Consider the following 22,949-nt stretch of genomic DNA (forward strand, 5'->3'; position numbering starts at 1 on the left):
GAGGATCACAGCTCTGCATGCAGATAAGAAAATAAATCCATCAGTCAGACGGAACATGTCTGTGTTTGTATGGGAAGTGGTCAGACCACCTGGTCCCCACAAGGAGCAGAGGGTTGCCACAGCAAATCCAAGGTGGATCTGCATGTTGATTTGGCACAAGTTTTAGGCTGGGTGCCCCTCCTGACGCAACTCCACATTACCTGGAGAAATGTGGCAGGGGTGTGGTTTGAACTGGGAACCTTCTGTACTGAAAGCTGTCACTCATCATCTCTTGACAGCTGTCACCCATCTCCACCTCATCAATCACTCCATAAAGCCGGACGACATCTCCACCTCGCTGCCGAGATATCGTCTATCTACGAGGTAATCTCTCAGCCGTATTCTGTACCTTCCGCACCAATTCTGTATTGTTTGCAGGCGTACCTGTTTCTCCACTTACAGCTGAAGGCTGGGTTCGAAGCTGGTGACAGAGTGACGATCTTCACTCCTCACGCTGAACTGTGATAAGTAGTGATTCAGGTGCTGCTGTTTTTCTGTGTTCCTCTTTCGGAGGTGGAGGTGTTTTGCCCACCATAAAGGAACTGTTGCTGACTGTGTTACTGGGTGTGCACACACCCACACCTAACTGTTACTGCTTCCTGCCAGCAGTACCAGATCCGACAGCCAGAGACGGTGGCCACCTGGGGTCTCAGGACTTGGCGGCTCCAGTATCCTCCGGATTCGGTGGCAGTGGAAATCGTGTGGGATCCGGTTCTTCTCTGGACAGACGTCTTCTATCCTCGAGCCTGCCCACACGTCACCTTTGTACATTTGACTCTATCCAAATTCTGTATTTGTCTATATTTCGTTGTGCACATTTCACAGCAGTAAAGTGTTGTATTTTGGCTCATCTACTGTCCGTTCATTTAGGCCCCCTGTTGTGGGTCCGTGTCACTACACTTTCCCAACAGGATATCTCGGCCAACGTCATGGATTCTGAGGGGCGTCAACCATCTGTTGAACAATCAATGGAAGAGCAGGATGCACAGGCACCAGCAGGAGGTGTGTTAGGTGAGTTGCAGCACATCTTGACCGCCTTCACTGCTCGGATGGACTTAGTGACGGAGCAGAGCGAAATACTCAGTCGCAGGATGGAGGCTCTCACCGCAGAGGTGGAAGCGCGCACAGGGCGTGGCTGCAGCTCCTCCTCCTGCTGTCCTGGTGCCAAATATAGACATTCCACTGGTCGTCCATGAACCCCCCCACCATCCCCTGAAGCATACATAAGTCCCCCGGAACCGTACGGAGATTGTGTAGAGACGTGCGCAGACTTCTTAATGCAGTGTTCGCTCGTCTTTGCACAGAGTCCCGTCATGTACGCATCAGACTCAAGCCGGGTGGCTTATGTGATTAATTTGCTTCGAGGTGAGGCACGTGCCTGGGCTACGGCGCTTTGGGAGCAGAATTCACGGCTCCTAACTGCATATACTGAGTTTGTGAGGGAATTCAGACTGGTGTTCGATCACCCACATAGAGGCGAGACCGCTTCAACGGTGCTGCTGTCTATGAGACAGGGGCGTCGGAATGCAGCCGAGTATGCAGTCGACTTCCGCATCGCGGCTGCGAGAGCCGGCAAGAATGCTACTGCACTCCGCGCCGCCTTTGTAAACGGACTGTCTCTGGTCCTAAAGGAGCATCTGGTGGCTAAGGACGAGCCGCGGGATTTAGACGGGCTTATCGACCTGGTTATACGATTAGACAACCGGTTAGAAGAACGCCGTCGGGAGCGAGACGAAGGACGTGGCCGGGCATGCGCCGCCCTCCCCACGCTCCACAGCCTCAGCACTCCATGTGGCAACAGCTCCCCCTGCTGATGTTGCTAGGGAAATGAGCAGGGCCAATATGAGATCAGATGACAGAATGAGGAGGCTGGCACGCGGGGAGTGTTTTCTCTGCAGCTCAAAAGAGCACATACAGAAAAACTGCCCCAAACGGCCAAAACGACAGCACTCGCCTTTAGAGACTGGGCTAAGGGTGGGTCATAACATTCATATGGGACACACACGCATATCTGCACGTCTCCCAGTTACGATCCTGAGTGGGGATCTAACCCTTCAAGCCCCAGCACTGGTGGACACGGGGTCAGAAGGGAATCTGCTGGACAGCAGATGGGCAAGGGAAGTAGGGCTCCCTCTAGTGGCGCTCCCTTCACCATTGAAGGTGAGGGCACTAGATGGCACCCTTCTTCCCTTAATTACACACAAGACACAACCAGTAACTCTGGTAGTGTCTGGGAATCATCGGGAGGAGATAGAGTTTTATGTAACTCCTTCTACCTCCCGCGTAATTTTGGGCTTCCCATGGATGATTAAACACAATCCCTGGATTGATTGGCCGTCTGGGGTTGTGGCTCAGTGGAGCGAAACCTGCCACTGGGAGTGTTTAGGATCCTCGGTTCCCCCCGGTTTGACTGCTAACGAGGTGGTCAAAGTCCCCCCCAATCTGACGGCGGTGCCTGAGGAGTACCACGATCTTGCTGACGTCTTCAGCAAAGATCTGGCACTCTCTCTCCCCCCGCACCGGCCGTACGATTGCGCCATTGATTTGATCCCGGGCGTTGAGTATCCGTCCAGCAGGCTGTACAACCTCTCACGTCCAGAGCGCGAATCAATGGAGACCTACATCCGGGACTCGTTAGCTGCCGGGCTGATCTGGAACTCCACCTCCCCGATGGGTGCAGGTTTCTTTTTTGTGGGCAAGAAAGACGGCGGACTCCGTCCATGCATTGATTACAGGGGTCTGAACGAGATTACGGTTCGCAACCGATACCCTTTGCCCCTGTTGGATTCAGTGTTCACGCCCCTGCATGGAGCCCAAATTTTCACCAAACTTGATCTTAGGAATGCGTATCACCTGGTTCGGATCCGGAAGGGAGACGAGTGGAAGACGGCATTTAACACCCCGTTAGGTCACTCTGAGTACCTGGTCATGCCGTTCGGCCTCACTAATGCCCCTGCGACGTTCCAAGCTTTGGTTAATGACGTCTTGCGGGACTTCCTGCACCGATTCGTCTTCGTATATCTAGATGATATACTCATCTTTTCCCCGGATCCTGAGACTCATGTCCAGCATGTACGTCAGGTCCTGCAGCGGTTGTTGGAGAACCGACTGTTTGTGAAGGGCGAGAAGTGCGAGTTCCACCGCACTTCTTTGTCCTTCCTGGGGTTTATCATCTCCTCCAACTCCGTCGCCCCAGATCCGGCCAAGGTTGCGGAGGTGAGAGATTGGCCCCAACCCACAAGCCGTAGGAAACTGCAACAGTTCCTCGGCTTTGCAAATTTCTATAGGAGGTTCATTAAGGGCTACAGTCAGGTAGTTAGTCCCCTGACAGCCTTGACCTCCTCTAAAGTCCCCTTCACCTGGTGAAGCCGCGTTTAGGGAGTTGAAACATCGGTTTTCGACTGCACCAGTTCTGGTGCAGCCCGATCCTAGCCGCCAGTTTGTGGTTGAAGTGGATGCCTCTGACTCAGGGATAGGAGCCATGCTGTCCCAGAGCGGGGAGTCCGACAAGGTTCTCCACCCATGTGCCTATTTTTCACGCAGGTTGACCCCGGCTGAATGGAACTATGATGTGGGCAATCGGGAACTCCTCGCGGTGAAAGAGGCTCTTGAGGAGTGGAGACATCTGTTGGAGGGAGCTGTGGTACCATTCACGGTTTTCACGGACCATCGGAACCTGGAGTATATCAGGACCGCAAAGCGGCTGAACCCCAGGCAAGCCCACTGGTCACTGTTCTTCGGGCGTTTTGACTTCCGGATCACCTACCGCCCTGGGACCAAAAATCAAAGATCGGACGCCTTGTCCCGGGTTCACGAAGATGAAGTCAAAACAGAGCTGTCGGATCCGCCAGAGTCCATCATTCCTGAGTCCACTATCATGGCCACCCTCACCTGGAACGTGGAGAAGACCATCCGGGAGGCCCTGGCACGGAGCCCGGACCCAGGAATGGGCCCGAAGAACCGCCTCTACGTCCCACCAGAAGCCAGAGCTGCAGTCCTGGACTTCTGTCACGGTTCCAAGCTCTCCTGTCACCCAGGGGTGCGAAGGACCATGGCAGTGGTCCGGCAGCACTTCTGGTGGGCGTCCATGGAAGCCAACATCCGGGAATATGTCCAGGCCTGTACCACCTGCACCAGGGGCAAGGCAGACCATTCAAAAACTCAAGGACTTCTGCAACCGCTCCCAGTGCCTCATCGCCCCTGGTCCCACATCAGCCTGGACTTTGTCACGGGCCTCCCGCCGTCCCAGGGAATGATGACCATCCTCACGGTAGTGGACCAATTCTCCAAGGCGGCCCGCTTCGTGGCCCTCCCGACGCTCCCAACGGCCCAGGAGACAGCAGACCTCCTGGTCCACCACGTCGTGCGTCTGCATGGGATACCAACTGACATTGTCTCCGATCGTGGTCCTCAGTTCTCCTCACAGGTCTGGAGGAGTTTCTGCAGAGAACTGGGGGTCACCGTGAGCCTCTCGTCCGGGTATCACCCACAGACGAATGGACAGGCAGAGCGGGCCAACCAGGAACTTGAACAGGCCCTCCGCTGTGTGACATCCGCACACCCAATGGCCTGGAGTGACCATCTGGCCTGGATCAAGTACCCACATAACAGCCAGGTGTCCTCTGCCACCGGCCTGTCCCCGTTTGAGGTGTGTCTGGGGTACCAGCCCCCATTGTTTCCCATGGTGGAGGGAGAGGTTGGTGTACCCTCGGTCCAGGCCCACCTACGAAGATGCCGTCGGGTGTGGCGCACCGCCCGTTCTGCCTTGTTGAAGGCCCGGACGAGGGCTAAGGCCCATGCAGACCGCCGGCGTTCCTCAGCCCCTGCATACCAGCCCGGGCAGGAGGTGTGGCTGTCAACGAAGGACATCCCCCTACAGGTGGACTCCCCCAAATTGAAGAACGGATACATCGGTCCGTTCAAGATCCTCAAGGTCCTCAGTCTGGCCGCAGTGAAGCTCCAGCTCCCAGCTTCACTGCGGATCCACCCAGTTTTTCACGTCTCCAGGATCAAACCACACCACACCTCACCCCTCTGTGCTCCCGGACCGGCGCCGCCTCCTGCCCGGATCATCGACGGGGAGCCGGCTTGGACGGTGTGCCGGCTCCTGGACGTCCGTCGAAAGGGCCGGGGGTTCCAGTACTTGGTGGACTGGGAGGGGTATGGACCTGAGGAACGCTCCTGGGTGAAGAGGAGCTTCATCCTGGACCCGGCCCTCCTGGCCGACTTCTACACCCGACACCCAGACAAGCCTGGTTGGGCACCAGGAGGCGCCCGTTGAGGGGGAGTCCTGTTGTGTGGGCTGCTGAAGAGGAGGTACTGCTGGCCCACCACCAGAGGGCGCCCTGCCTGAAGTGCGGGCTTCAGGCACAAGAGGGCGCTGCCGCCTCTCGGGAACAGCCAGGAGTGACAGCTGTCACCCATCTCCACCTCATCAATCACTCCATAAAGCCGGACGACATCTCCACCTCGCTGCCGAGATATTGTCTATCTACGAGGTAATCTCTCAGCCGTATTCTGTGCCTTCCGCACTAATTCTGTATTGTTCGCAGGCATACCTGTTTCTCCACTTACAGCTGAAGGCTGGGTTCGAAGCTGGTGACAGAGTGACGATCTTCACTCCTCACGCTGAACTGTTATAAGTAGTGATTCAGGCGCTGCTGTTTTTCTGTGTTCCTCTTTTGGAGGTGGAGGTGTTTTGCCCACCATAAAGGAACTGTTGCTGACTGTGTTACTGGGTGTGCACACACCCACACCTAACTGTTTCTGCTTCCTGCCAGCAGTACCAGATCCGACAGCCGGAGACGGTGGCCACCTGGGGACTCGGGACTTGGCGGCTCCAGTATCCTCCGGGTTCGGTGGAAGTGGAAATCGTGTGGGATCCAGTTCTTCTCTGGACAGACGTCTTCTATCCTCGAGCCTGCCCATACGTCACCTTTGTACATTTGACTCTATCCAAATTCTGTATTTGTCTATATTTCGTTGTGCACATTTCACAGCAGTAAAGTGTTGTATTTTGGCTCATCTATTGTCCGTTCATTTACGCCCCGTTGTGGGTCCGTGTCACTACACTTTCCCAACACTTTCTTATCCTATTTAGCCATAATACATTGCTTCACCTCCTTATACAAAACTCAGCTTGGTCGAACATGGATTGCAGTGTGAGTGCAGGCCAGCGGAGGACGCAAAGACATGCTCTGGTATGGGCCAAGGCATCTGGGCCTAGTGAGAGTATGCCACCGGAAAGTGAGGTGTGAGCTGCTAAGAGGAGTAAAGAAGAGACACAGAAACAAGTTTTTTTTCCACATGAACTGAGGTGTTTTTACTGCATTTCAGTAAGACAAACTGCTTTATTACACATTACACTCACAGCGAAGAAGACATCCTCAGTGTCAGTGAACACGTTATTCAGCACAGCTTTTGGGGGAGGGAGCCTGAGAATCAAACGCAGGCTCTCTGCACACAAAAGAAGCCAGTCCTGAATGCAGGCTTTAAAAGCACCCAGTTGATGCCTTGGTGGGTCAATACAACACAATGGGTGTAGATGTGATCGACAAAACTGTGGGGTGAAAGAGAGAGAGTGATCCACTGACACAAAATCACTGGAATGGAGACTTCCCAAGGAGCTGGCATTAATGCCCATACTAAATCTTTTGGAGGGTTCGCCAGACTTTACTGGCATGTGTGTGCAAAAACTAACCACTGTCAAATGTAATTGGCTTACTGTCTATCCTCTGATAAAGAGTACAACGTTGCCTCTTCTCAGGTGATGCTCCAGTGATACTATGCCAGTGTGGGTGAGGGTCAATTTAAAAATGGGACAGGTGGACCTGTGAAGAAGGTTGGTCTAACCTTCACTCGTACAACGATTACTGCTAACACCAATGTTGTCCGTTCTGTCCACATGGGGGGGGGGGAGAACAAACATTTGTGTTATTATTCAAAATATGATCTTGCAAGTCATACACATCCATATAGATAGATGAACTCTTTTTATGTCAGCATACAAGGTAAGCTGGGTGACTATATATGAAGACAACAACTACAACTTTCACAGCACTGGCATTGGTTAATTTTAAATACAGTACTCAAGCATTGTTAATTGATTAATAAAACGACAAAAGAAAAAAATAAAACGGAAACATAATACCCCCGAAATATAAGCTACTGTACGCAAGTTGGTTTGTCCCCTAAAATGCTTATTTTGTGTTTCAATGGCATGACGTACATATTTATTTTTAACCATACCAACAGATATTTATCCAAAGGGAAAATTGTCAAAGTGGTGTATCACTTTGGACTCCCTGTGATTTCATACAGTACCATGCAGTTATGTCTTTTTTTGTAATCCTCTGATTTTTTTTTTGTTTTGTTTTGTTTTTTTACTGAACTCATCAATAAATGCGTTAACATAGCGTTGTCTTCACATAGACTTGTGTAATGGCGTTTTAGTCGGTCATTTCTCGGTGCACATCCACCCTATTGCATGTTGACAGGTTTTGCAGGATACAGTGGCAATCGTGGCATGGGTTTTTTTTGGGGGGGGGCACTGTGGGTTGTAGATCATGGAAGATTTCTATTTTTTCCTTAAAGTGGGTTTGGGGTGGTCAGCTCCTAGACGACAGCCTTTGAATCCTGGCAGACCTGAGTGGTGGTGCCTGAGTTAGTCTGTTTAATGTCCGTCCTCTCTCCCACATGCTTCGCTCTGTGAAGACAAATGCAACAGTGTGAGGGAAGACAGTGATTCGCTCCACTTCCAGTGAAACTAAAAGTGCCGCTACTGTGCATGCAGACACTTATCAAGTGCTCTGACCTCAGTCTGTTTCACACTAACTGATCAGCTGCTCCTCTTCTATAGTTTTTATCAGAAAAGACTGTAAAGATATGTCTGAGGGACAGTGAACAGTGGATGGCATGTTTATACACAACTCCAGCTGTAGGTCGTAGGCTAAGAGAAGAGTGGTTGATTTGAGGGGAAAAAAGGGGGATTAGTGCAATAATCTGACCCTCAAAGGTTTGAAACCTGATAACTGAGATAGCACTGACAGTTGCCAGCAATTAACTGCTCAGAAAAAAGTTAAAAATCTAGTTTAAGGTGTCTTAACTCATTCAGACTGCCAAAATGACACTGGGTGCACCAGACTAATCATACATTTTCAAGCCTTATCTTCTGCATCAACTGGTCAGTAGGTGTCTGGAGGCAAAACGCTTATTTCCTCCTCCGGGTCGCTGGTCAACATTACTCCTTCCTAATTCTTGTAAGATTTGAACTCTTCCATGTTTTACTTTGAATGTAAGATTAACAAAGACATCCTATGGTACTACATCATCTTATTTTTCTTGGAAAATATCATTCATAAGGTGAAATGGGTCAAAGCCAAATATGTACAGTCAGTTCCATAAGTAGATGGACTGTGACAATTTTTGTACTTTTGCCTCTGTACACCACCAATGGAGCTGTAATGAATCAATCAAGATGTGCTTAAGGTTTAGATGTTCCGATTTAATTTGAGAGGAAAAACAAAACTATCACATTTGGAATTAGAGCGCTTTAAACATGGTCCCTTAATTTTCCAAGCCCATAAGTAACTGGATGTACTAAATAAAATGATTATTTCTAATACAAATCATCAGTTATTTTTTTAAAGATGGGAATGATGGATAATGTATGTCACCAAGTTCTCACACAAGTAAAAGTTGGTTTTATTTGTGTGAAGCGCCTTGAGGCAGCTTTGTTGTGATTTGGCGCTATATAAAAAGTAATAAATTGAAATTGTCACACCAGTACGACCATCATTCATCTGAAGTGGATTTTTGTGTCCCTTTTGGTTTCTTATACATCCCCTTTTAAAAGGGATTTATGTCTCTGAGGTTTACCCCAGCAATTATTATTAACTATTTTTTTGTTACGTTTATTACTATTATCATTTTATAATGTTACCTGGTGTTGGTCCTTATTTAATCTTACCTTAAAATACGGTTAGATTTACATAAATGGACTGCATTTATATAGCGCTTTTCCATCTGCATCAGATGCTCAAAGCGCTTTACAATTATGCCTCACATTCACCCCGATGTCAGGGTGCTGCCATACAAGGCGCTCACTACACACCGGGAGCAATAGGGGATTAAAGGCCTTGCCCAAGGGCCCTTAGTGATTTTCCAGTGAGGCGCAGATTTGAACCCATGATCTTCTGGACTCAAGCCCAACACCTTAACCACTAGACCATCACCTCCCCTGATTTACATGACAGTATACTTGTATTAATGTCCAGTGAGTCCTTGCTTGCTTCTGTGTTATTTATTGATTTACAGATGGCTAAATGAGCAGAATAATAAGTATTATAAATGATTGTATGGACCTGGAATTTGTAATAAAAGAGAATTTCAATAAATAAATAAAGTTCACAGGCCCCAGCAATTCTGACCAGGACTGTATGATTCATCACATCAGTTCAACAATGATGCATCCACAACCAAATATGGGCCGCAGGAAGTCAAACAGGTGATTCTCTAACTTGTTCGGATGTTTGTGCGACATCGCTTGGATAAAGTATGTAGCTAATGTAAGTGACGGCACTTTTGCTCCTCACCTCTGATGGTGATACAAACAATAATGGTTAAAAAAACCTACTGCGGACATCTTTCCTCTCTATGTTTCCTCTTTCACTCTGAAGGAGTCAAGAGGCTATAAGAAAACAGCACGGCTCAAAGTTTTTCCCAGGGCACACCTACTATGAAAATACGTTAGACAGTGATTTCCAAAAATCACTCTGATGGAGTTGTTAGTTTCCTATTTAATTCTTCACACTCGCCCCTCCCCCATCCTTCCTTCCTCATCAAGGAGGAGATGGGGAATGAAGGGAAAGAAAGGTCCAGCGGGTGACGTGGGAATTGTGGAGAAATCCTGCTTCTCTCCAACACTGAGTGATGGTGCCGACGTTCACCGCTCAAAACATGGCGCACTAACAGAACAGAGTGCTGTGCTGGACGTAAAACTACACTCAGACAGCAAAATGGAAGAAAATCAGCAAGTAGGAATGTGTGCATGGGTGAGGAGGAAGCTGATGGCGGTCTGGGACACACGCTCTGATAGGCCGACTGATAAAACAGGTACAAAGAGTGAACGCCGAGCGTCCTACTGTACCTTGACGGGGCCATCCACTGGGTCCAATCCCTGTTCCGACAGCTGTTTCAAGGCACTTAGAGCAGCCTGCGAGGAGAGAGAACAACAGATGGTCGAGTGAGTGAGTGAGGGAGGAGAGTGAGTGTCACCCTTCAGCTGCTTTTCAAATAACAGTCTGGGAAACCCGATGCCAGCAGGACACTTTCCCTTCTCTCCCTGTTGTTTTTGGCTGCTCTCCTCTGAATGTTTATCTGGCATTACTGAGTTAACATTTCCACTTCATGTTTCAGCTCCATTGCTTTTTACCAAGACAACCAGAGTGACATCTGTGTTCTCCGTGAGCGAATCTAATATCAGCGCGTCTGAAATAACTATTAATCAGAAAGGTGTAGAAACTCGACACGCGTAATAAAATCTTTTTTGAACCCTAAAGACACATTTAAAACACATATTATATTGCAACACAAGGACTTAAGGAAACGCTGGTGCATTTTACACGTGCAAAAACAGGGTGTAAGTAACAAATTTATTGCCTACTGGGTAATGACTTAACGACGTGGCTGAGCAGCTTTCTAAAAACACAGTTATCAGGGGAACAATAAGCTTTGAATTGACTTTCTCTGCTGCCTGTAGTTCACAATCACATTCAGTCAAGCAAAATAATGACGCATCTTTAAAAACAAATATCTTCCTGCAATCTCCAGGAAGCGATGCAGCTGGGGGTTTGGGCCAAACTTTAATCAAAAACGACATCATGCAAATTCCTTCCTGCTCATCCCCCTGCCTGTCTGTGCCAACTGCACAGACCGCTGGGGGTGTGAGGAGGGTCCCAACTGCAAAAAGACTGCTGAGAAACTGACAGAATATTTCATTTCACCACTGACAAGCTGCTGTAATACATGCAACATGTGTGGAAGGCATGACTTGAATTATGGGTACTCCAAGAGGGGGGCCAGTTCATGAAGAACTCAAAATTAATGAACCAGGATTTTCATGACATAAATTTCACTCCCACACCGATAATTATTAAATTGTCACCTGGCTGTTGTTTTTTTTCTGAGCATGATTCAGTGGCATCTCATCCACACAGAGCTGACCAAACAGACCACGACGGTCGATTTTATCTGCTTAAAAGTATCATATTACAAACGTTTTTAACAGCCAATGTATTTCCACAGACACGTGTGTCTCAAAAAAAAAAAAAAAAAAAGAATATTGTGAAAAAGTTCAATATTTCTTGCCAGTTATTTCAGAAAGTGAAAATTTTATATAATTTGGAGTAATTACATGTACACCAAGTAGCTGAGTGGATAAGGGAGTTGGCATGCCAGTATGTAGACCTTGGTTCGTTACCTGTCTGTATCCTTGGACAATATAAAAAAAGATTTATAACACAGAAATGTTGAACTTGTTAAAATTAAGTTAATTTATGCACTTGATACATGGTTGGGGCTCCTTTAGGACAAATCTCTGTATTGATGCAGCATGTTGTGGAAGTAAACAGTGTGCGGAACTGCTGAGGTGTTGTGGAAACCCAGATTCTTTTGATAGTGGCCTTCAGCTTATCTGTATTGTTGGGTCTGGAGCCTCTCATCCTCCTTTTGACAGTGTACCCTATAGATTCTCAATGGGGTTCAGGTCAGGTGAGTTGGCCGGCCAATTAAGTACAGTAATACCATGGGCAGCAAATATATTAGTAGTAGTTTTTAGACACATGTCAAATCGTACTTATAAAGGAAATCATCATCTCCATAAAGCTGTGAAGTGCTCTCTCCTGGTAGAGAGCTATGCTGACTTTGAACTTGATAAAAGGCAGTGAACCAACACAAGCGGGTGACATGGCACCCCATATCATCACTGAGTGTGGAAACTTCAAACTGGGCTTCAAGCAACTTAGACTCTGTGCCTCTCCACTCTTCCTCCAGACTCTGGGACCTTGATTTCCAAATGAAGTGCAAAATTTACTTTCATCTGAAAAGAGGACTTTGGACCACTGAGTAATGGTCCAGTTCTTTCTCTCCTTAGCCCATTTAAGATCCTTCTCACAGTGGTTCTGGTTTAGGAATAGCTTGACAACAGAAATAAGACAACTGTCACCCATATTCTGGACACGTCTGTGTTTGGTGGCTGTTGATGCACTAACTCCAGCCTCAGTCCACGCCTTGTGAAGCTCCCCCATGTTCTTGAATTGGCTTTGTTTGACAATCTTGTCTAGTCTGTGGTCATCCGTGTTATTTGTTCATCTTTTCCTACCACACCTTTCCTTTCCAGTCAACTGTGCCTGAATATGCTTTGATACAGCACTCTGAAAACAGCCAGACATTTTAGCAATGACCTTCTGTGGCTTACCCTCCTTCTGGAGGGTGTTACTGTCTTTTGTCAATACGAGGGTAGGTTGAAAAGTTCTAAGACTGACTATGATGCAGTTGTCGAACAAATTCAGGGTTATTTTTCTACATAGTCTCACTGTAACTCCACACACTTCTTCCAGCGGTTTGATTCCCTTGGCATAGAAGCGTTCATCTTGAGAGTCAAAATAGTCCTCAACTGCAGCCATCACCTCATCATTGCTCCAGTAGTGCTTCCCAGCTAAGTTTTTTTTCAGGTCTGGGAACAGATGAAAGTCCGAGGGTGCCAAGTCAGGGGAGTATGGTGGGTGATCTACCAGTTCAAATCCACACTCGTGGATAGTGGCCATGGCCACTGTTGACTTGTGAGCTGGGGCATTGTCTTGATGGAACAGCACCCCTTTCGTCAGCTTTCGTGGTTGCTTCTTTTTGATAGCCTCGCGTAACTGTCTAAGTAGGTTAGAATACAACCCCTGGCAAAAATTATGGAATCACCGGCCTCGGAAGATGTTCATTCAGTTGTTTAATTTTGTAGAAAAAAAGCAGATCACAGACATGACACAAAACTAAAGTCATTTCAAATGGCAACTATGTGGCTTTAAGAAACACTATAAGAAATCAGGAAAAAAAATTGTGGCAGTCAGTAACGGTTACTTTTTTAGACCAAGTAGAGGGGAAAAAATATGGACTCACTCAATTCTGAGGAATAAATTATGGAATCACCCTGTAAATTTTCACCTGCATCAAATCAGATCTGCCCGTTAGTCTGCATCTAAAAAGGAGTGATCACACCTTGGAGAGCTGTTGCACCAAGTGGACTGACATGAATCATGGCTCCAACACGAGAGATGTCAATTGAAACAAAGGAAAGGATTATCAAACTCTTAAAAGAGGGTAAATCATCACGCAATGTTGCAAAAGATGTTGGTTGTTCACAGTCAGTTGTGTCTAAACTCTGGACCAAATACAAACAACATGGGAAGGTTGTTAAAGGCAAACATACTGGTAGACCAAGGAAGACATCAAAGCATCAAGACAGAAAACTTAAAGCAATATGTCTCAAAAATCGAAAATGCACAACAAAACAAATGAGGAACGAATGGGAGGAAACTGGAGTCAACGTCTGTGACCGAACTGTAAGAAACCGCCTAAAGGAAATGGGATTTACATACAGAAAAGCTAAATGAAAGCCATCATTAACAACTAAACAGAAAGGAAAAGCAATCGTGGACTGTGGATGACTGGATGAAAGTCATATTCAGTGATGAATCTCGAATCTGCATTGGGCAAGGTGATGATGCTGGAACTTTAGTTTGGTGCCGTTCCAATGAGACTTACTGTATAAAGATGACTGCCTGAAGAGAACATGTAAATTTCCACAGTCATTGATGATATCGGGCTGCATGTCAGGTAAAGGCACTGCGGAGATGGCTGTCATTACCTCATCAATAAATGCACAAGTTTATGTTGATATTTTGGACACTTTTCTTATCCCATCAATTGGAAGGATGTTTGGGGATGATGAAATCATTTCTCAAGATGATAATGCATCTTGCCATAGAGCAAAAACTGTGAAAACATTCCTTGCAAAAAGACACATATTGTCAATGTCATGGCCTGCAAATAGTCCGGATCTTAATCCAATTGAAAATCTTTGGTGGAAGTTGAAGAAAATGGTCCATGACAAAGCTCCAAACTGCAAAGCTGATCTGGCAACAGCAATCAGAGAAAGTTGGAGCCAGATTGATAAAGAGTACTGTTTGCCACTCATTAAGTCCATGCCTCAGAGACTGCAAGCTGTTATAAAAGCCAGAGGTGGTGCAACAAAATACTAGTGATGTGTTGGAGCATTCTTTTGTTTTTCATGATTCCATAATTTTTTCCTCAGAATTGAGTGATTCCATATTTTTTCCCTCTGCTTGGTCTAAAAAAGTAACCGTTACTGACTGCCACAATTTTTTTTTCCTGATTTCTTATAGTGTTTCTTAAAGCCAGAAAGTTACCATTTGAAATGACTTTAGTTTTGTGTCATGGCTATGATCTGCTTTTTTTCTACAAAATTAAACAACTGAATGAACATCCTCCGAGGCCGGTGATTCCATAATTTTTGCCAGGGGTTGTCGTACTGTCCATTTATGGTTTGTCCCTTTTCAAGATAGTCCACGAACACAATGCCCTTAGCATCCCAGAAAACTGAAACCATGACCTTCCCCGCAGACGAAACAACCTTAGCCTTCTTTGGAGGTGGTGACCTTGGGTGTTTCCACTGCATTGATTGTTTTTTTGTCTCTGGTTCAAAGTAGTGAACCAACACTCATCCTGGGTAAGAAAACGTTCCATGTAATTGGCTGGATCCTCTTCAAATTGCGCCAAGTTTGCCTTCGACATGACTAGCCTGGTGCGTTTCTGATCAGGCGTCAGAAGATGTGGCACCCACCGAGCTGACACCTTTGATATTCCAAGTTCTTCATGCAGAATGTGTTCAATTCTCTCACGGGATACTGCCACAGCATCTGCTAGCTGATTAATCGTCGATCGTCTGTCGTCCATCACCATTTCATGAACAAGGTCAATGTTTTTCTGGGTTGTGGCTGTTGCAGGCTGCCCAGACATTGGGTCATCTTCAAGGCTCTCTCTGCCCCTCTTAAATTCAGCTGCCCACTTCTGCACTTTAGATATGGAGGGAGCTTCATCCCCTAATGTAGCAACCATATCCGCATGAATGTCCTTGGGCTTTAACCCCTTCTTATGCAGGTACTTAATCACACCGCGATGCCAGATTTTGTCCATTTTTGCTGTTTCCCTCTACCACGAACTTTCAAACTTGGCTATGAACCACAAACTACCTCACAACCTGGAAGAAAATAACAGTTAGTCATCAGAAGAGTTGAAGTTAATTTTTAATAATAATAATAAAAAACGTTTTATTGAAATGGCATTTCTCCTTCTTGGTGAGCCTTAGAACTTTTCAGCCTACCCTCGTACAGCAGTCTTCTCCATGATTGTGCTTGTGTGTACTGAACCAGCCTGAAAAAGTCATAGTATTTATACTGCATAAATATTAAGATACTCAAACTTGAAAATGAAATGTTCTAATATTTTGAGATATGCTGTGTTTTTTTAAAACTGTATACCATAATGATCAAAATTAGAATAAAAATCCTTGAAACATTTTAGTTCATTTGGAATTAATCTAGACTAGTTAACATGTTAAATTGGAGAGGATGAACGCATCCATCCATCCATTTATTTATCCATCTGTCTGTCTCTGTGATCACTAACTGTATTTTATAGGGTACATTCCTATGCATTTGTAAAGCATAGGCATTATTTAAAAGTTAGCTTCTTATTCTATTTCCAAAATAACTACATGACAATGACCAGATGTATCTACAAATACTGAAGAGCAACACAGCAATTAAAAGCAATTAAGATAAGGCAAAAACATGAAGTAGTCAGATTAATTTAAGACACTTGATCAGTGTGACACCCGATAAACAACAGAGATATGTCACTCTCCCATTTTCTCTAGTGACCAATAAATTGCAATCACAACCAACTATCCCAAGATTACAGCTTGGTTGTTGTATTTATTTGGTGTGGGACCTTTCTCTCCCTAAGTAAATAGTCCGAGTCCATCTGTTGGCAGGTGGGGGAAGACTGGAGATAAACAGCCATAAATCAGGGGTTTGACGGTGGCAGTGCTGCTGATATACGACAGGCAGGCATAAAAGCTCAGACAGCTAATCCCTGGACCCTGCAGCTCCGTGAAGGACTCAGGACTTAAGACAAATACTGCGCCTATCTGTGGGAATGGCAGCCAGTGAAATCATTATTTTTCTAATGAGATAAGTTGGGCATCACTTGAGGCAACCACTGCACTCATGCATCAACACCAGTGGAGTGTGTTTAGTCTAAGTCCTTGACATGCAAGGTGAACAGGCTCCATCTTTGTCACAGAAAAAAAAAAAGAAAAAGAGAAAACTGCAATAGACCAGTCAGAGCAAAGGGATGTCTTTACCTCATTAAGTCATAAAATCAAGATAGACAGATAATAAAAGTGTCTGTTATGCACTAATCTGAAAGGAGGGGACAGTCATGGCAAGTGAGAGTGGAGCAGAATAGATGTTTTCACGGGTCTCAGTTGGTCAATAATACCTGAGACCTCAGCTGATATCTGAAATCTTGGTGTTCAGCACTGCCATCTTTAGTGTTCCATGTTGTTATTGACCATTATGACCATTTTGAAGTGGGTGCAGTTATTCTTTTTACATCTCATCACTTTTATGACAACAAGAAAACCTTCATAAAGGAAATGGAAGCGGAAGCATTTCAACAGATTACGACTAAAACTACAAGAGGAATTGGGCTAATGCTCATTGCACCCATGACCATCTCTGAAGGCATTCTCAATGATTCCCATTCAACCAGCCTCTTTCTTCACCTGCACTTCAGATAACAAATCACCACTCACCATCAGTCCAGATCTGGAAGCAATCCTGAAGTGCCTCATGATCACACATCAGGCAAAGCTGCTACTTCACACATCGGCTCATTTATCTATCTATCCAGCTGTTCTTAGTTCAAAGACTTGGACAAACAGTGGTTGAATGTGATGGGGTCTGAGGAGGATCTGTGGATATCTATGACCGCGCCAAGGTCCTGATGTGGAGTGACAAGGGCGGCTCATTTTTCTGGGCCTGCTGTGCACTTAATGGTTTCCCCAACAGAGGTTTCACTTCCATCAGCAGCTTAGTCAAACAAAGGATCAGTCCCACAGGACTCCAAGACAGCAACCCGATGGTTCTGATGACCGCTGAATCATGCTGACCCTGACAAATCGGACCCCTGTGTCAAAGCTGACTGCTGAAGAAACAATAATGAACAATAAAGACATCTTGGGAAATGGGAAGCCAGTTGAGTTAAAGTGTAAAAATGGACAAGGATAACAGACAAGACAAAGTACCTGAAAACTGAGCAGAAAAGAAAAAAGAAGAAGAAATTTTTAGGAGGAAAGGAAACACACAGCACAACTGGGGCCTTCAAACCTCCCATCTCCATCACTTAGCCCTCTGACTCAAAGCAACCATCAAAGACACCAGGGAGGTCCTAATGAGGTGAAGACCACCAGCATATCATTCAGGCTCACATATGTCCATTACACCATTCCGCACATACGTGTACATGTGTATCAACTGTTACTCTTTGCATATTTTGAATTAAAAAATACATTATTGCCTAGTTCACCTATTCTTGCCTTTATTGGATTTTCGACCCAGCATTTACTGATGGAGTTAAGATGAAAGCACAGTCACACGTTTAGGGCCCCTTCACACACGATTAACACGACTGAAGCCGACTAGCGCATGAAGGAGGATTTGCATGCCTTTCGTGAAAAATCGGAGACGCCTCAAACGCCTCGTACACCTGTCGCCACAACCATTTGCGTACACAAGCGGCCGAAAGACAGCGAATGCCCTGCATGTGCTCATTTGATCCCTCTCTTGACAGGTGTCGGCCAAATTCCAGTTGTCACACACGAACATCTAACGCCGCTCGCTGGACACTTAGAAAAGACAGCAGGCGACCACATTTGACCTGTCTGTGAAAAGTGTCTAAGTGCAACACGAGTGTGGTGTCACCAAGCAACACACGAGTGTAACTGTGCCGACCCCGACCCCCCCCCCCCACATATACACAAACGGCATGTGGATTGCGCCGTCATTACCCACTCCCCAATATAAATGGCTTGTGGGGTTGCCGCCCCCCCCCCCCCCCCCCCCCACACCCCATGTATCCAACATTGTCACCTGTGGCTGGGGGTCCCGGAGTCCGGTCGCTGTCCAGTGCAGTGCGTTGCTGAATTGCAGTCCACAGCTGAACGCTGTGGACTGCAATTCAGCTGGAGAACATGCAATGCACATGTATGTGCGTGTGCTCATGCCCTCATCAGGACCGGCTACCGTCTGAGTGTGTGACACCGTGTGAAGACGGCCCGGCCAGCTGATGTAATTTCTACCACATAAATTGCCGTTTAAATGACAGACGGAAAGAGCGGAAATTAAATAAAACACATAAGGGTGAAGGCGTGAACTCTTTCTTGTATGATCGCTTTGCAAAAAATGCTTTGCTCTAGACATACAGCAACTGTCAACTGACCGCTGACTGACAGCTGGACGTGACTGTGCATGCAAGGTGTTACATTACAACACAGACATCAGACAGATGCAGGACAAACACATAATAATACATATGTAAAATTAAAATCACAGAACAATGCAACAGAGAGTGAGCCTTTTTTTCTGTGAGCTGCCGAGGAATTGTGGTGGTTTATTAATTTTTTTGCTCCACTGCTGTATGTGCAACTTTTGATGTGCTTGCACTGTGTTCGAGCATGCACGATACCGTCGCCATGGTATCATGCACGCCTGTCCAACCATGCACCCCTCCCGACAGCAGGTGGAATGTTTCGCAGTTCCCCTTTTCCTTTTTGGTTCACAGATTTTCTTCCAGTTTCTGCGTCTTTCGTTTTATGTGTGAAGGGGCCCTTAAGATTTAACATGATGACCTGGTTTCAGAGCACACTGTGGCTTTTATCAAGCAGATCAAAATTCTCAATAATTTCTTTGTGCCTAATGGAACCTTATCCAATGTACTGTGCATCAGAAGTTACCCCACCCATCCCATCTCTACATTGAACAAGCATCACCGTGTAGGTGATGTGCTTGTACAGAAATACCATGTTAAAGGCTTAACAACAGACAAAATGCTTGGTTTCACGTTCAAATACATCTACAGCACAGAATGTCTTTATGAAGTTTTGCTGGCAGGAATAGAAACCATACCTGAACAGAACTGCAGGTGCTTGCAAATGGATTCAAATGTAAATTACAGAGGTTAATTGATATTTTTATTATTAATGATGGTCACTGACGGCTGCACGGTGGCTTAAGTGGTTAGCACTGCTGATTCACAGTGAGAAGGTCCTGAGATTGCTTCCTGCTTGGTCTCTTTTGTGTGGAGTTTGCATCTTCTCCCCATGTTTGTGTGGGTTCTGTCCAGGTGCTCCAGTTTTGTCACACTTCCAAAGACATACAGGTTAGATATTAATAATAATAATAATAATAATAATAGTATAGGCTTCATTGTCACTGTACATATAAATACATATAGTATGAAATTTGTCCACAGCATTTAACCCATCCTAATTACAGTTAGACACAATCCAGGTACTAAGAGCAGTGGGCAGCCACAGTCAGGCGACTGGGGACCAACTCCAGATGTAGAGATGCTGCCTTGGACAGGGGCAGTGAAAGGAGCAGATACCAAATGAGCATGTTTTTGATTATGGGAGGAAACCAGAGTGCCCAGAGGAAACCCATGCAGACACAACGAGAACATGCAAACTCCGCGATCCCACAACCTACTTGCTGTGAGGCATTCGTGCTAACCACTAAGTCACCGTGCCACCAGATGAACTGAAAACTTTAATATGATCGTAGGTGTGAATGTGTTGGTCTGTCTATGTGTGTCGGGTCTGCGATGGACTGGTGGCCTGTTCAGGGTGTACTTTGCCACTCGCCCTATGACCGCTGCAATAGGCTTCAGCTGCTCTGTGATCCTTAATTGGACTAAGGGGATGTAGGAAATGAAGGAGATTTTTATTGTCTAAAAGAGCAGACGGGGTGAGAACAAATAATGATTATGAGTCCAGTCGAAGAGCCTCCTTGTGTCCCCACTGTGGAAGACTGGACTATAGCTGGGAAGACAGTTAAAGAAAATAGAGTGGAATGTGCAATAAATTTGTTTGATCCATACAAAATTAGTGGCATTGATAGGATTTTCCCTGCTCTTCTACAGAAAGACTTCACTCTGCTAATCAATACTATAACTACGATGTATTAGACATGTCTGGCTAATGGCTATGTTTCCAAATTGTGGAGACTAGCCAAGGCTAGGAAATTGGGTAGGGTAGGAAAAAGATATTCTTTTGTGAATAATTTATTTTGTCACATCACGACAAAACACTCAGCCAGTCACCAAGTGTAAGGACATTTTAAACAATGCACAACACAGACAAGCTAGGTCACTCTGTGTTTAATACATCCGACTCACCTTGACACTTGGACAAATTTGATCTCATAGCTCCCGGAATCACAGAGAAATTATCTACAGCTGCAGGTTGTCTTGTGCACATCGTATGTTGAGTGCATTTGGAATCTTGTCTCAAAGGTAATTTTATATATATATATATATATATATATATATATATATATATATATATATATATATATATATATATATACACACACACACAGTAGTGTTCAGAATAATAGTAGTGCTATGTGGCTAAAAACATTAATCCAGGTTTTGAGTATATTTCTTATTGTTACATGGGAAACAAGGTACCAGTAGATTCAGTAAATTCTCACAAATCTAACAAGACCAAGCATTCATGATATGCACACTCTTTAAGGCTATGAAATTGGGCTATTAGTAAAAAAAAAGTAGAAAAGGGGGTGTTCATAATAATAGTAGCATCTGCTGTTGACGCCACAAACTCAAAACTATTATGTTCAAACTGCTTTTTTTTTAGCAATCCTGTGAATCACTAAACTAGTATTTAGTTGTATAACCACAGTTTTTCATGATTTCTTCACATCTGCGAGGCATTAATTTTGTTGGTTTGGAACCAACACTTTGCTTGTTTACTAGTGTGCTTGGGGTCATTGTCTTGTTAAAACACCCATTTCAAGGGCATGTCCTCTTCAGCATAAGGCAACATGACCTCTTCAAGTATTCTGACATATCCAAACTGATCCATGATACCTGGTATGCGATATATAGGCCCAACACCATAGTAGGAGAAACATGCCAATATCATGATGCTTGCACCACCATGCTTCACTGTCTTCACTGTGAACTGTGGCTTGAATTCAGAGTTTGGGGGTCATCTCACAAACTGTCTGCAGCCCTTGGACCCAAAAAAGAACAATTTTACTCTCATCAGACCACAAAATATTGCTCCATTTCTCTTTAGGCCAGCTGATGTATTCTTTGGCAAATTGTAACCTCTTCTGCTCATGTCTTTCATCTAACAGAGGGACTTTGCGGGGGATTCTTGCAAATAAATTAGCTTCACACAGGCATCTTCTAACTGTCACAGCACTTACGGGTAACTCCAGACTGTCTTTGATAATCCTGGAGCTGATCAATGGGTGAGCCTTTGCCATTCTGGTTATTCTTCTATACATTTTGATGGTTGTTTTCCGTTTTCTTCCACGCGTCTGGTTTTTTGTCCATTTTAAAGCATTGGAGATCATTGTAGATGAACAGCCTATAATTTTTTGCACCTGCGTATAAGTTTTCCCCTCTCCAATCAACTTTTTAATCAAACTACGCTGTTCTTCTGAACAATATCTTGAACGTCCCATTTTCCTCAGGCTTTCAAAGAGAAACGCATGTTCAACAGGTGCTGGCTTCATCCTTACATAGATGACACCTGATTCATACCTGTTTGTTCCACAAAACTGACGAACTCACTGACTGAATGCCACACTACTATTATTGTGAACACCCCCTTTTATACTTTTTTTTACTAACAGCCCAATTTCATAGCCTTAAGAGTGTCCATATCATGAATGCTTGGTCTTGTTGGATTTGTGAGAATCTACTGAATCTACTGGTACCTTGTTTCCCATGTAACAATAAGAAATATACTCAAAACCTGGATTAATCTTTTTAGTCACATAGCACTACTATTATTCTGAACACTACTGTATATATATATATATATATATATATATATATATATATATATATATATGTAGTAATGGATTGGTAAAACAGTTGCATTTTCATTCCTTCTCATGAGTTAGATCATGTATCTGTAAAATTATGTTTATTACAGATGTAACATCTCATCATGCCTGCACGCAATGACGCAGTGTTTTCGAATAGGCTGCGCAATGTTCATGACCAGTTCATGAAATTAATGCATGCCAGAAATTTTGAACATTTCAAGATTTTCTTTGTGCACTGGCACACAGCCACGCACAGTTCATGCAAAATTTACAACAGTCTATGGTGCGTTTACTCACTGGCATGCCAGATTGCATGCCAGTACAGGGACCAAATTTGGGCAAGTGTCAAGGTGCCTTAAGGTTGCACTGTCTGTAGACGACAAAACCTTCTGAGCTCTTATGGACAATGCAGTTAGCCAGAACAAAGAGAACAGTTGGGTTACTCCTCTGTCCTTCCGCTCCACAATAAGGAGGCCCCCAAGAAATAGAGAGAAAGGCCTAACGCGTCCGTACACACTCTAAAAGACTTTAGAAAAGAAACCAAAAATGAAAGATCACTACATCCAGTTCATGCAGAAAATGCTGGATAATGATTAAGCTGAACTTGCACCACCTCTGTCAAAAGGTAAATGG

At 45.2% G+C, this 22,949-nt stretch overlaps 1 protein-coding gene across 2 annotated transcripts in view; it reads right to left on the reverse strand.

Annotated features, from left to right (window-relative positions):
* Window positions 1–6,338: 6,338 nt before the first annotated feature.
* stau2 (staufen double-stranded RNA binding protein 2) overlaps window positions 6,339–22,949 on the reverse strand; it is a 316,665-nt gene continuing 300,054 nt past the window's right edge. The window contains exons 13-15 of one of the 2 annotated variants that reach the window (XM_034170176.1): window positions 10,182–10,252; window positions 7,874–7,891; window positions 6,339–7,744 (exon numbers count right to left, since the gene is read on the reverse strand). In XM_034170176.1, coding sequence (XP_034026067.1) covers window positions 7,654–7,744; window positions 7,874–7,891; window positions 10,182–10,252 — 180 coding nt within the window. In that variant the 3' untranslated portion in view covers window positions 6,339–7,653. The remainder of the gene's footprint in view (window positions 7,745–7,873; window positions 7,892–10,181; window positions 10,253–22,949) is intronic. The other variant, XM_034170168.1, reaches the window with a different exon arrangement.

The sequence above is a fragment of the Thalassophryne amazonica genome, chromosome 1 (genome assembly GCF_902500255.1).
Source record: "Thalassophryne amazonica chromosome 1, fThaAma1.1, whole genome shotgun sequence".
Taxonomy (NCBI): Eukaryota; Metazoa; Chordata; class Actinopteri; order Batrachoidiformes; family Batrachoididae; genus Thalassophryne; species Thalassophryne amazonica.